This window comes from Bombus affinis, chromosome 8 (assembly GCF_024516045.1).
Source record: "Bombus affinis isolate iyBomAffi1 chromosome 8, iyBomAffi1.2, whole genome shotgun sequence".
Lineage (NCBI taxonomy): Eukaryota > Metazoa > Arthropoda > Insecta > Hymenoptera > Apidae > Bombus > Bombus affinis.
In genome coordinates this window covers 12959318-12973413 of record NC_066351.1, presented here as the reverse complement: position 1 = coordinate 12973413, position 14096 = coordinate 12959318, and the positions used below count along the sequence as shown (strand labels likewise).

Sequence of the window (14096 nt, the reverse complement as noted above, 5' to 3'; positions counted from 1 at the left end):
CTCGTTCGCTCGATCAGGCACCCACTTTCGTCACATGATCCTTTTCTTTCTTCACTTACACCACAACGTATTACAAATCTTTATTCTACTTTCGTATTCTCTCTTTTGTAAATAATGGTAGTTATTGTATCTCGTTCGGTATGTACATATTACGCATTTTCATCGGACCGTGTGAAATTTGTATCGATGCTTGAAAAACTAGTGCATAGGGTTTCGTATTCGTTTCGTCGTTCTCTTTTTCTCTTTTTTCTTTCCTTTTTCTCATTATTTTTTTTTTTTTTTTTTTTTTTTTTAATAGTAAAAATACGCATGAAGTGTATAACATCGAAAAGAGGAAGGCACGCAGTTTCGACAATGATCTGGTTTACGCAATATTCGAGACCATTTAGACGATCGATTACCTGACAATTATCTGACAAAGAGGACGCTTGTATTTAAATATAGGATACTGTTTGCTCCGTTCTTGTAGTTTGCTTACGTATCTCTCGTACAAGTTATAAAACAAATAGGTATCCGCAAAAATATGACATCGATCGTAGTGGAAAAACGACTTCGAGGTTTACGAATTCGTGTTATAGGACGTGAAACATTGTTGCGTTAAAAAAAAAAGGACGTTTGAAGAATAGGTAATTTTCCGTTAAATCGCGATTACCATAAAAAATAAATTGTATATGATTTTACTAAATTAACTAACTAGCATACTACATCGATCGCGATAGGATAATATCGCATATAAAAATATGGAACAAACCGTTCGAGTCTTGTTCGTTTTAAATCTTCGACGTTTTCTTTTTTTTTCCCCTTTCTTTTCTTTTAACAAAAGTCGCGTTTCTGTTGGACAGCAGAGATAACCCATTGTTTTAAAACTTGACCTTTTCTTTGTTCTTTCACTTTCGCCACGCACTTGCTTAGTATTGAGATCAATTACGAATCGTATTGCTTCAATGCGAAAGAAATGGAAAGCCCGATGTCGCTTTGCTGATTTTCTCCTCTCTCTCTTTTCATTTTCCTCGTCCGTTTGTTATCGTAATTATTACTATTAATAGTTCTTTGCTAAATAAACTGTTTAGCGGTAGGAAGAAAATGCATATCCGCGCAACGGAATAGTTTGCTGTTCGTTTACACACCACGAACTCGAGAATTGAGCTGCAATTCGAAATTCGAAGGTGTCCGAAGGAAATCTGAATTTCCAGGATAAATACGTCGATGAGCAACGGATGATTGCCGTTTCGATACGGCGAGTATGTTTAAAAAAAAAAAAAAAAAAGCATGCTGAGGAGAAAATACAATGGAATGCCTTTGATGATATACGTTACATCGTGTTTCGTAGCGATTCGGAATAGAAGTAGGAAAATGCATCGCGTATCGATGGAATCGGATCGGCCGATTCGTAATAACGGAGTGCGAAGCACGAACGTTAGATAGGATAAGAGTGTCAAATGTAAAAAGGGAATATAACGAATATAAAATAACGAATGCGAAAGCTGCTTGTTAGCCGATAAAGAGGTGCAACGACGTGTCTGATATCGATTCTTTGAGAATTCGTCGCCGAATTCTTGTACGTTCGACGATTCATTGAATTGTTCCTGGTTGCTTTTCCATTTTGTGAGATATAATTTATTTTCATCGTTACGTTAAGAAGCTGTACAAAATACTTTACGAATGCAAATACTGAAACTATATATCATGAAATGTATGAAACTATATATGTCATATATTTACATAAATTACACGCATATGTATATTGCGACATACATGTACATTCGTATAAAAAAAAAAAAAGAAAAAAATGCATTTTCGGTTAAAGAAAAGAATCGATATAAGAATCTTCTTATAGTTGATGATTCAGTCGAGTCTATTTTGCGTTCAGCATCGAATGGAAATTTGACAATTGTAAACTTAAACATAATTCGCGTTCATTTCCGACGTAAGGCAACAAATATCTTGGATATCGATAGAAAAAAGGAACAGACAGTGATAAGAAATGAAGAAACAAAGAACGAAGAGTCGATACAACTCGTAACGCTCGGTTATTATCGCGATAACGCGCGTTAGCTGTCCTCTCATTCTCTCGGATTTGAAAGGGAGCGATTAATAATAAGAGATCGAATAAAGAGATGGCTTCGGCGTGTTGGCGTAACGAGGCGACGAATAAAATCACGCGGTTCTACTCCGGAGAATTTTGCTCGCGAAACGATCGACGAGCTAGTTTAAAAAATTATCGATATCCAATATATTTCCTCGAATTTACGGTGTGTATCATCGCTACGAAGTTTTAACCATTTCTCGATATATGTCTTTGATACAAAATCTAAGTAAAAATTATTATCAGACAAATGAAGACAGAAAGAAAAGAAAATAATAGGAATACGCTAATGTTAGAAGTTATAGTCGGCCGGTCGATCGGACTTTAATTACTGTGCCGGTAAAATGTCTGTATATTGCCGTTGCTTGATATTCAGCGTGCGGCTCGCTCTCATTTCGGCTCGAGGGAAACAAGGCGAGACTTCAGCCTTCACTTAGAAAACCTGTCAACGTACGAAGAATTCTCATGTACTCCATTATTGTTGTGAAATGAACCGCGTGACGTTTGTTAGTACAATTATACCACTTTTACGAGGACTAAAGGATAGGTATTCGTACGTTTTCGGTAACAAAAACAAAGCTATAGAACGTTCACGCGATGGACGACGATTGACGAACGCTGTCGCTTCATCGACAACGTCGAATTCGTCGGTAAAACAAACGTTCTGGTCAACTGATCGGACCTAAAGTAGACAAACGACAATTACTTTTCGGGAAAGGTCACGAGGCTAACGAGGCAAAAACACGCTGACATTATTAAGCGGTACACCTGCATGTTTTCTTCTTCGCGATTGTTAATACGACAACGATCGATTTTACCGAGTGATTTGAACCGTCAAGATTATATATTTTGTCCGTGCGACTTTGGCACTGTCCACGCGTAAAAAGTCACGCTTGCACCGACATCGTTTCACGCGTATTTTTCTTCTTTTTCCTTTTCTTTTCTTTTTTTTTTTTTTTTTTTTTTTTTTTGTTAATCGTAAACACGGTAACAGCGATAATGATGGTAACGGTAACGGTAACTGTAACGATAACGCTAAAGGTAATAATATCGGAAACGAAAATGGAAACGGAAATTGGCAACGATAGCGCGTAACGGTGTGCCACGTGCCACGCGCGACTTAAGATCACTCCATCTCGTTTTTACCCTATTTCCCCTTTAGATCTGACAATTCTTTTTCCTTTTCCTATTTTTCCAATGTAACTCTCTTTCCTTCCTTTTTCCATTCCATCTTCTCTCTCTCTCTCTCTCTCTCTTTTTCCTGCTTTGTTCTTCTTCTTTTCGTCGCTCCTTTGTCAGTTTGCCACGAGACTAAAGACAGGAACTGGACAGGCGGGCGAACGAGCACATCGTACCGCGACTACTCGCGAGCTCTACGCGTTACATACAAAAGTGGATAAGTCTGTTCGATCAAGTAAACCGTTGAAAAGCGTTCAAAGGATCGGGTTATTCAACAAGATCAGGAATGATCGATTCGCATGAACCAGATCGACGAAAGATCGACGAAAGATCGACGAAAGATCGATGAATTATCGACGATGAGTGGCCGACGTTCGTTACGGTTATTTTAGGACGAAGAAGGTAAAACGAAGCTGACGTACGACGCGATGAATATACGTATAAAAATAGAAAGAGATTATGTATAGATAGGTACGTCTTTAAAAGATGAGCGGCATGAAAGTGCACGTTCACTATAGCTGGCAGGCTGAATTAGGAAAGGCACGATTTTCAACGCTAAGTCTAAGGGGATAAGGCTGCGGGCTGGCAGTTGCGGCGACGACGGCTGCGACAGTGACGGTAACGATGACGACGACGGTAGTGACGATGGTGACGACAAAACAGCGACAGCAACGGATCGTTGGATCGTCGCGCGTCAGGAAGACACTTCGCGTTCCGAAGGATCGTTATAGGATGAACGCGAGAATGTCGCACTCCGTGCGCCTAACGGTAACAATATTGTAAGAACTTTTCTTTTATAATCAACGACAACGATCTGTCGACTCTGAAAAGCTTGACGATACACCACAGAATAACGGAGCGAGAGACGGAACGCGTTATTTCTTTTCTCTTCTCTGTTCTTCTCTTTTCTTCTCTTCTCTTCTCTTCTCTCCTCTTCTCTTCTCTTCTTTCCTCTTCCGTTTCCTATTTTCTTTTCTTTTCGTTTCGTACTGTCTCGTTCGTTGGTCAAACGCATTCCGACATCCGTGGATCGTTGAGCCGGTAACACGGATGCTGTTACCATTGTTTCAGGCCGATAGAACGCGACGCGCTCGGCTCGCTGGTCTTGCTGCGTTCGCGCGAATTTCTCTGTGCGCGCATCGGTCGTTAAGTTTTGCGCGTCTCTACGGCCATCGTTTGACGAAGCTCGAGCGATGTCAAGATTTAATCGGTTCATGTCCTGTAGCATACAATACACCGGTAAACATTAATCCAAGTGTGAAGAATTTGAGCGATGCACCAATGGCTATTATGCCGTGTCGGCAAATCGGACAGAATTTTCCGTTTGATCGAACAGTTGTGTCTATAGTACGTATCGACGATGCGTACAGTGACCATATCGTGAAAGTAGAAAAGATGCTGACGGTGAGACGAACAAGCTGGATTGCTCTCGTTATTCTGTGGCCTTGGGTCCTCGCTTCGAACCGTTTTATCGCCTACGCTTTATCCCTCTACTCTACCTCTATTTCTACGCGTACCAATATAACAACACGCATTTTCGCTTTTTCCGATTATTGTAATGATCGTTGTATGCGACAAAATCAAGGTTCCATATATAAAGTATAGGTAAAGTACTAAGTCAAGGATATGCCTCGCTACAGTCGAGTCAAAAAGGGATGCACAATGAGTATGCGAGGTGGCCTGAACTCGAGCTGGCCAAGCGGTATTACTATCGTTGATGAATTCTCAGGGTTTTTTTTTTTTTTTTTCGTAAATAGGAACGTTCGAACATTAAGCAGACACGATAACGGTACGTTCGCTATGAAGGACACAGAACGGACGACGAATACATTTTTCCTATAATTGTTCTTGATGCTTTTCTTCTCGGTTAACGAATTATATTTTTATATAGGAAAACCAGACAGGAATCGAAGGGAAACAGGTAGATAGATAAAGATAGATGAGAATTAGAACGGTCGTTGTCAAGTTGTGTGCGTATATGTATTGCGTATGTATGTGCGTTTCGGTCTTTGTGCGCGCGTGTGTGTGTTCGTTCGTTCGTTCGTTTGTTTGTGTGTGTGTGTGTGTGTGTAACAATCGGTTACCGAAGAGAGTAGAGTCGAACTAAAAGGGTGCTATAGAAACCTGAGAAGCAGATGCTTATGGGATAAAGAAACGGCGAAAACGGCGTAGAAACAAATACGACTACGAGATGTATCGTGAACAAGCTACGTTTTTCGTCGCTTTCACTGATAATGGTCGCTGCTCGCTCATCGGGTTGCTAATTGATCGTACTGTATATCGTTTTTGCAGTATATTACGTATACTTGTATAGAAATGTTACGTTAAATACGATACGGAAATATTTGACGTATCGATAAGAAATTTTTAGAATTACATAGTCATTGTGCATCCTTAAAACAGAAATATCATATCACATGCAAAACGATAGGTTCGACTCGTTTAAATTATCGTAGCATAAGTATAAATACAGTCGAAGATCGTTCGTTTCACGGGATTAATTGCTACGCATGCATCGAAAGGCCCACTGTAAAAGCTTTTGCGTTTCGAACTTTTTCTTTCCGATATATATAGACGTAAGCGATGATTTTATAATCGGACAACCGTATTACAAGATCGAATGAAATACACGTCTGGCTCGCGAACTAGAATCGAACGTATCGTACGTACACCACTTTCTCGTTTTATCTCTTTCTTTTCGCTCATGGACTATCTTTTTCTCTCTCTCTCTCTCTCCCTCTCTTCTTCCGCTGCCGTTTCTTCTTCTTCTTTTCTTTCTTTTACTTTTACATTACTTCTACTACGACTTTACGTTTACTCGTTCTCCTTCCATTTCACGAAGAAAGAATGTTTTTCAAATCGGAGTGTGGTCGAGCGCGATTCGTTCGGTACGCGGATCGGTGAAAAATTTGCATTTCCGAAAAGAATTTCATCGTTTATCGTACAAGGTTGATCGATTGTCGTCCATCGAAATTTTACGATTAGACACTTGGCCGAACTTCGATCGTAAGCTAAAGATATACTTGTGGACGAACGGTGGTACTTTACAGTGGTACATGTACTAGCATGCTGTCGAATACGAGAAACCGTTTTTCTTTTCTGTTTTTTTTTTTTCCAATGTATGTACGTATAACGAATCGGCAAAACTTACCGTTTGGAGAACCTCGAGGATAACTTGGAGAAGAAGGACGGTCTCGCTAATGGACTAATTGCATTTGTGTCCTGTGTATGCGTATGACCCTAGAAAGTTCATAGAACACAACTATACATGGTAATGCAAAGGCACGCGATAAATCAACTTAACGGTGTAGTTGTTAGCTTACAACGTCTGTATTAAAAATGTCGATCATCTTCGATCTATGGATCGTTAAAATGTTCCAATCGTTACCATAAAAAAAAAAAAAGAAAGAAAATGTATCGAAACTTACGAACCTGAGTATGATTTCGCTGAGCTCTATTCTGGCCAGAATGGAACGTACTACGGCTTGGGACATTTCTCGGAAATGCCGGTGTTGTAGGCGTCGCCAGTCTATTGCTTGGAGATACACCCAAACTAGTTGAGAAAAGATCGTGTTTCTATTATTATTCTCGTAATTGATGGGTAACGCGCGTGTCTATCGGTGCATAATACGTATATACATGTGTACTTATGTATATACATATCGATAATGTTTGCTTTGCCCGTGTCGGTTCTTTTGCTAGAAATTTGTGCACTTAAACGATACAGAGGATTCCTCGTTTCCGTTTCGTACATCTTTCGTTAGAAACAAAAAAACAAGCAAAAGACAAGGATGCAAAATAAGAGAGACATAGGATGTAAAGTAAAATGTTCACTTTTCACGCGAATTCTTCCGTGAGGTTCAAGGGGGCAGTTGTAAAAGTAGATAATGCACAAGCGATCTTTGTATGTCTTGCAAAACAAGCTTCGACAGTCTGAGCTAAGAAAGCGGAATTTGAAACGAATTAGTTTGGTTTATCTAGCGAATGTTAAATGATTGGCGGGTATAAAATGTAGCGAAACAGTTTTGCGTTCTATTTGCGTATGCGTCGATACAACGATACGATTCGAATTGACGAAACACCGATTAAATTCGTATCGATTAGAGGAGAAAGAATTGGACACGTTTGGGGCATCGAGTTATCGATACGTACGCGCGCGTGCACGTCGCACGGAAAATTTCGTTCGAAACAATAGAGCCAATTCGATAGGACGATGACGCCGCGATCGTCGTATCTGGATACTCGACGATTCCGACGTTACGTTGCGATATTCTTTTCTCGCCGAGGCGCATGCTGTCACACGCGTTGCTATCTCAAGGCACACGCAAATTCACGCATTGCCGCGGTGTTTACGTTAAACCGTTTCGTGTTATAACGTACGGTTACCCGCTAATTTTAAAACGAAAGATAACTTGGAGCAAAAATGCAGAATGGTGTTTGGCTGTTCGTGTGTGAACACGGTGATTGTGGTCGTTAGGCGCAGAATTATATGCGAGAAACAAGGTAGTTTGGATAAATGAGAAACCGGTGACCAAAGCCGATGATCGCTAGTAGATAACTAACAACGACGATACTCATGCAAATTAGAAACAGAAATTAGATAAAACGATGGTGATTACGAATAAGTGACCAGAAACTGTCCTAGGACGAACCTACGAGGGCCGATTTGCATCGCGAACAAGACGTTGTGCAATTTTTAAGTTTCTTTCGAGGCACGAACGCGCCAGACACAAGTTCTAGTTGCCCTAAGAGAGTTAGTGGCCCAAGAAGGAAATAAATATGTAAAATATGAACGAATGAAAAGAATGTATTCGAATATATTTTGTAGTTACAGAGTGCTCCAATAGTCTAACGTAAAATTCTGCCGTGCCTCGTTGAAATCGTTTAGAGTCAACGACGAACGAGTTTTTCCATATAGAACAGGTTCGGTGGCCTCGGCCGATCCGATCGAATCTTTTCAGTGGAATTTGAAATTGCACGCTTAAAGTTTAAGCGATCGCTTTGAATTTAAGATATAGAAAGATTCGTGGTAGAACGATGTAATCGATGTGACCGGTAGAACGGTACGTTAGACTTTTGTCGCATATCTAATAGAGGACTGTATACAGGTTGGCTGATAAGGCTTTGAGGATCTGTACCTCTGTCTAAGAGGGTCAGCAGTGGCGAGTAAGGAGTTGTGGGCGTTGCGTGGTTGAGGGTCCAGTAGTGAATGGTCGCTGGGGGGTACGCCACTCGAGGAACGGTGACCTGCGCTGATGCTCGCAGACTTGGTGTGACCCCGCGTTGGTCTAGTGCCCTCGCCAAGGCTGTGTACAAAACTAATCAGCACTCTGCCCGGCCCTACTTTTCTACGATTTCTATAGCTATTCGCGTCGACGTTACGTTTACTTTCTCGCGTTTCTCTTTACTTTAGCTTCTCTCTTTTCTTCCCCTTCTTCTTTCGTTCTCTCTCTGTTTCTTTTTTTCTTTCGTTTCCCCCTTTGTATTTTTTTGCTTTAAACGTTTCTAAGATTCTCGTTGAATTTCCTTACACGTTCGTAGTCGAATCTCTTCGTGGCACGTATCGGAATTTCATAACGGAAGGTTACGTCATTCCGATACGCGAATGTTTCTTCCTTATCGCTTCAACGTCAAACGACATCCCGTAACTCTTTTCCTTATTTCTTTTTCTTTTTTTTTTTCTGTTTTTAGAAACTGTTCGAAAGGGTAGGAACAGAAGAAAGGGAAAGAAGAGGAACGGAACGAACCGATGCTGGGTGTTGGATCGCGTGTTCATTCATCTACGTTGATCGTACTACTTAGATACGTAGGTATGTTTCGTAGGACGCGATCGAATTCAATGAAAACTAGAGGAACAGGGTGTGCTACGCGAAGGTTGGCTGGATAATAGAGGGATACATAGGGTAGGTTAAGGTGAGCGGATGACAAATGAAAATTCTATCTGGCATTGCCAATGATATTAGCACGCGAGAACTTCTACGATAAGGGGAACGGAATATGACGCTAAAACATAAACAGTGACGTATGTATGATGATGTTAATGACTGTTTTTATACACACACGCTGATAAATCTAGACATACGCTGGTAAAAAACAGAGTAAAGAGATATGTGAATGTAACTGTGATTCGGTATAATTTTAGCAAGCACTTGTATATGTATACACGTTTAATTAGACTATCTGTTTCGGTAGATCTGTCAAGCCATAAAGAAAGTGATCTGCGAACGAACGATTGGCAGGCAGCAGCCAACATGCTAGAGCAACGCAACAAACAAAGAAACTCCCTGGGGCTTATCATGACAGATTTGTTTGTTATCGATCGGCCGGTTTTTCTACGTTTGTTCGTTAAAGTTAAAGAGTTAATCACCTATTACGTGGTTAGTAGTCGGTACAACGAAAACACTGTTGTTTAGTCAATAACGGAACACTGTAACGTACATACGATTACACGGGCCGCGCCTATTTGTGCGCGCGTTAACGAAATTTAATCGTTCGATCGACGTACACACTGGATCGTGCTCGCGATTCTTTCGAATATTTCTTCGAAAAACGAACGCGCTGTTAGTTTTACAGTAGCGCGATTGAACGGATCCGCGGATCCAGCGTCTACGTTTCATCGAGGCTACTCTACGATCTTTCTCGCCCTTTGATTTATCGTGAGGAAAGAGAAAAGAATGTTGTTTTTAATAATACGATTTGAAAAACAATTGGATGTCACTGTACCTGGGTGCGTCGTTGGTTCTTTCGGTAGACGAGGAGGACGTTTTCGCTTGATCATAGGAGATGGTACTACGTCGACCAACAGAACCAGGGGCAGGTGAGGTAAGAGGCCGACCACCACCTACCCCTGCGTTCATCGTATTGCTCTTGCCTGCCCATGCCCTACCACCGGGACTTGTACCCACGCCTAGAATGAACATTGTCACTGCAAGCCTCATTAGATATAGTTCAACACAAAACAAAGCAGCGTACTTTACTAAATTATAACAAGCATGGCAACGAGTACAAATAAAATTGGGGAGGGGCGCGCACGTGTTACACCGCGCAAAACACTGCACAGCGTCTCATCTGCTTCCATCCGTAAAGAGAATCGTGCGATTCTGTTTTTCTTATTTGTTGAAACGATAAATGGTAGGAAACGTACGCGATAAATTCTCAGTGCAAGGATCAAAGAGAGGCAGATGCGACGCTAAAATTACACGTACACGTACAATCGTAACTTTGTAACTGTCATCGGTATAAGCGAATACGTAGACGTCGTTACGATTGATGTATTGGTTCGAAAAAAATGTAACTACTTTCGATAAACGGTGATTTCGCTACTCTCGGAGAGTAAAGGACTACAACGATCTAGAATTAGCGCACAGCATCGATAAGTCCTTGCGGTAACGTTTACGAATTAGGGGTAAAAACAAGACAAAGGGTAAAAGAGAAACGAACAAGATAATAAATAACGAATTAATCAAAACATTGGTGGATTAGGGTACGAATCACGGGCAATCTTATCCAAAGCAGATACACGTTCGTGGAAGCTTTACACAATTACAGCGCCGCAAAAAACAATTGAACAGATATCGATCGAATTACGGTGGTACAAGTCACAGGATAACGAAAATAACTCACTAGTATCTAATTGGCCAGGACTGTTTTTAGGAGCCGAAGGTCGACTCGCAGAAACACGAGCGGTATTCTCCTTGATGGTGGCCGCGTCCACGGTATTTTGTCTCTTAAAATTACTACCGCTGCCACCAGTCACCGTTCCACCAGTCGTAGCAGTCGCGTGATTATGGTTCGTTGCGTTTCCTGGACTTGGTGCTGCTCCTAGCAAAATATAAACGTCGTATACGAAACAAGAATAGGATCAGTCGCGCGCGTAACAACGTGGGCTTTAGTCGTTACTAAGAGTTTTCCTACGAATATCCTCGTAATTGCTAATCCTTTAGCACGGGCAAACACTGAAAATCAAGAGAAACTTTCGCTGAAACATAGACACGTTCGATGATCGAATCGCCGCTACTACCTACACAGGCTTCGTGATAATCTCCTAATCAGCTGATAGAGTTACTTCGTCTTTAAGGTTCGTCGGCATAGCATAGCGTACGTTACTAAGCGATACGTCCAATCCGGATTGACGCAGAGGTTATTAAATAAGTTTACGGTGGTAATCGTTGATCTGGAATATGGCTGGAACGAGAGGTTTCACGGTATTTACTTACGAAGCGTTTCAAGACCGGACGAGACTCGTCTACTTGGTTTTGGGTTGCTAGCGGAAATACTTCTATGAACACCTCTATGCGACGGACTTTGCACAGCGCCGCCTGTGCCTCCACCGCTTCCGCCACCTCCTCCTCCGCCGCCGCCGCCTCCCGAACCAGCTTGCGGTGGAATGTTGCGCAGCGACAATGAACTGCCTGACCGCGAGCCGTCGGATTCAGGCTACGAAACGAACCATTTTCATTTCTACTTCTTCCCCGATCGGGTTAACCTTACGCGTACTTTCGATAAATCGACTCTCCTTTCGTACTCACATCGGTTGTCTTTCTTCCTAAGAGTAAGTACGTGGCGAATACGTCATCGTACTTTGCCTGTCCTAAGGAATCTTCTATTTCGCTTCTCGTGTACCCCATACTAGCCAGGGCCTCTAAAACAAACAGGTGTAACGGCATAGTCACAACCACTAAAGATATCAGAATAATACGATCGATTCGACACAAGAGAAACATTACATTACTATACACTTTATACACTTTCGCGATTTTATACACTTATCGATACAAAAGAAACATTTTCAAAAGAAGCCCGGTGCTATGCTGTGCGAAAAATATGCATTCACAGACGCCTCTTACTACTAGTAATGCTATGGCTATTGTTACTACCACTACTAGTACCACTATCGCTAACACCGTTTCTAGTACTATTACTATCGCTATCGCTATTGCGCATAGTTTGGCGCACACATTAAAAACACAGCCAGCTCTCGTACGTAGTAAGATCGTCTGACGGTCCTATCGATGCGAAGAGTTCAAGAATCGTTTAATTACGACCAACCGTTGCTTGATCAAAGAGTCGTATACCGTTCACGGAACTGTATAGCACGTTCGATCCCGAGCAGCGTTACACGAAGCGACGCGACGTTAGTCGACGTGACAACTGGGTGGTCGTAAATCATGCAGTTTTATTATTTTATGTAGAAACAATAAATAGTAAGTGTTATGTACATACTGGCAGACTCACCTATCCTCTTGTGGTCTTTATAATCAGGTTCAGGTTCTAAGTACGGTTTTAATTCATCGTCGTCATATCCCATATTCATCCATTTGTCTTTCATAATAGTCTAGAAGCAGAGAAAAATAGGAACGCTCTAGAACGCCGTCGTACACGGCCGACGACCGCGTTATGTTCGCCGTGATTATCACGTCTGACCGCTTACCTCTAGGGAGGCCCGTTTCGTCGGGTTGAGCACCAAAAACTTTTTCAACAGGTTTTCGCAATCCGTGGACATGTAAAACGGTATTCGATATTTTCCTCGTAGTACTCGTTCCCTCAGTTCTCTCAGCGTCGAACCGTCGAAGGGCAATGATCCAGACACTAATGTGTACAATATCACTCCCAACGACCAAACGTCTACTTCGGGCCCGTCGTACTTTTTACCTAAATGGCAAACAAATAGATCGATGAAATCGCTGCTTTCTCTCGAAAAGAAAAAAAAAAAAAGAAAGAGAGAAAAGAAGAGGAAAGGAAAGACAAAGTGTACCCTGGAAAAGTTCGGGTGCTGCGTAAGGAGGCGAACCGCAGAAGGTATCCAGCTTATTGCCCGGAGTGAATTCATTGCTGAAACCGAAATCTGCGATTTTGATGTTCATCTCGCTGTCGAGTAGCAAGTTTTCCGCCTTTAAGTCCCTGTGAATGATCTTCTTTTGATGGCAGTATTGCACGGCAGAGACGATCTGCCGGAACTTTGCTCTAGCCTCCTTCTCCTTCATTCGACCGTGCAAAACCAAGTAATCGAAAACTTCACCACCACTAGCGTACTCCATTACCAGGTACAATGTTTTCTCGGTCTCGATCACTTGGAAAAGCTTCACTATGTTCGGATGGTCGAGCATCTTCATTATTCTTACTTCGCGGAACAGCTGTAACACGCAACAAACATCCCGATCACGTCTTCTCGTTAATAGCTTCGTTCTGACGACGATTCAACAACAACGCATTCCTTACCTTTTGAAGACTACCGGGATTTAATTGAGTCTTGTCGATGATTTTGATAGCCACTTCTTTCCCGGTAGGCACGTGCTTGGCAAGCTTTACCTTGGCAAAGTTACCCTTGCCGATTGTTTTGAGTAATTTGTACTTGCCGATGTGGGGCTCCTCCGAGGTCCGACTTCGAGACGAGAGTCGACCACCGCTACTCGACACTCCCACGCCATCCCCTGTCTGAAATAAAGGCAATAGATCTCGTTAGATTAAAACCGAATACGAGGCACGGTGGTGATTCTCGCATGACGTTGCAGCTGCTGCGACAAAACTGAATTCTACTGACCGACTCAACGTTTCGATCGTTTACGCGAGATTTCTCTATTTTCATATATGATATATATATATATATCACGCTTTGCTGGTGAATTTTGCTCGAATTCGCACGAGTTTGTTCGATGGACTCGAGTTTGCTCGACTTGTTACTAGAGCGCGTCGAGCTTTACGCATGCAATTCGCGTGTCGCGACCACGCGACCACGCGATCACGTTTCACATTTCCAGGGACGGAAACTCGTCGATGGGATTTAATCGAACCTCGTTAAAGAAACTTCATGCGAATTGCGTTTCTAATATCG

The 14096-nt window shown here is 42.0% G+C and overlaps 1 protein-coding gene across 15 annotated transcripts in view; it reads right to left on the bottom strand.

The window, feature by feature from the left end:
- Positions 1–14096, bottom strand: part of LOC126919209 (serine/threonine-protein kinase MARK2-like) — a 48274-nt gene that overhangs the window by 7622 nt on the left and 26556 nt on the right. For 5 of the 15 annotated variants that reach the window (XM_050728042.1, XM_050728048.1, XM_050728057.1 and 2 more), the window contains 11 exons: positions 13484–13699; positions 13020–13398; positions 12696–12916; positions 12488–12599; positions 11794–11906; positions 11482–11701; positions 10889–11086; positions 9989–10190; positions 8404–8571; positions 6698–6818; positions 6417–6505 (listed from right to left, as the gene is read on the bottom strand). In XM_050728042.1, coding sequence (XP_050583999.1) covers positions 6417–6505; positions 6698–6818; positions 8404–8571; positions 9989–10190; positions 10889–11086; positions 11482–11701; positions 11794–11906; positions 12488–12599; positions 12696–12916; positions 13020–13398; positions 13484–13699 — 2039 coding nt within the window. Of the gene's footprint in view, positions 1–235; positions 2529–3004; positions 4485–6416; positions 6506–6697; positions 6819–8403; positions 8572–9988; positions 10191–10888; positions 11087–11481; positions 11702–11793; positions 11907–12487; positions 12600–12695; positions 12917–13019; positions 13399–13483; positions 13700–14096 lie in introns of those variants that run through there. The other 10 variants (XM_050728047.1, XM_050728049.1, XM_050728052.1 and 7 more) reach the window with 9 other exon arrangements.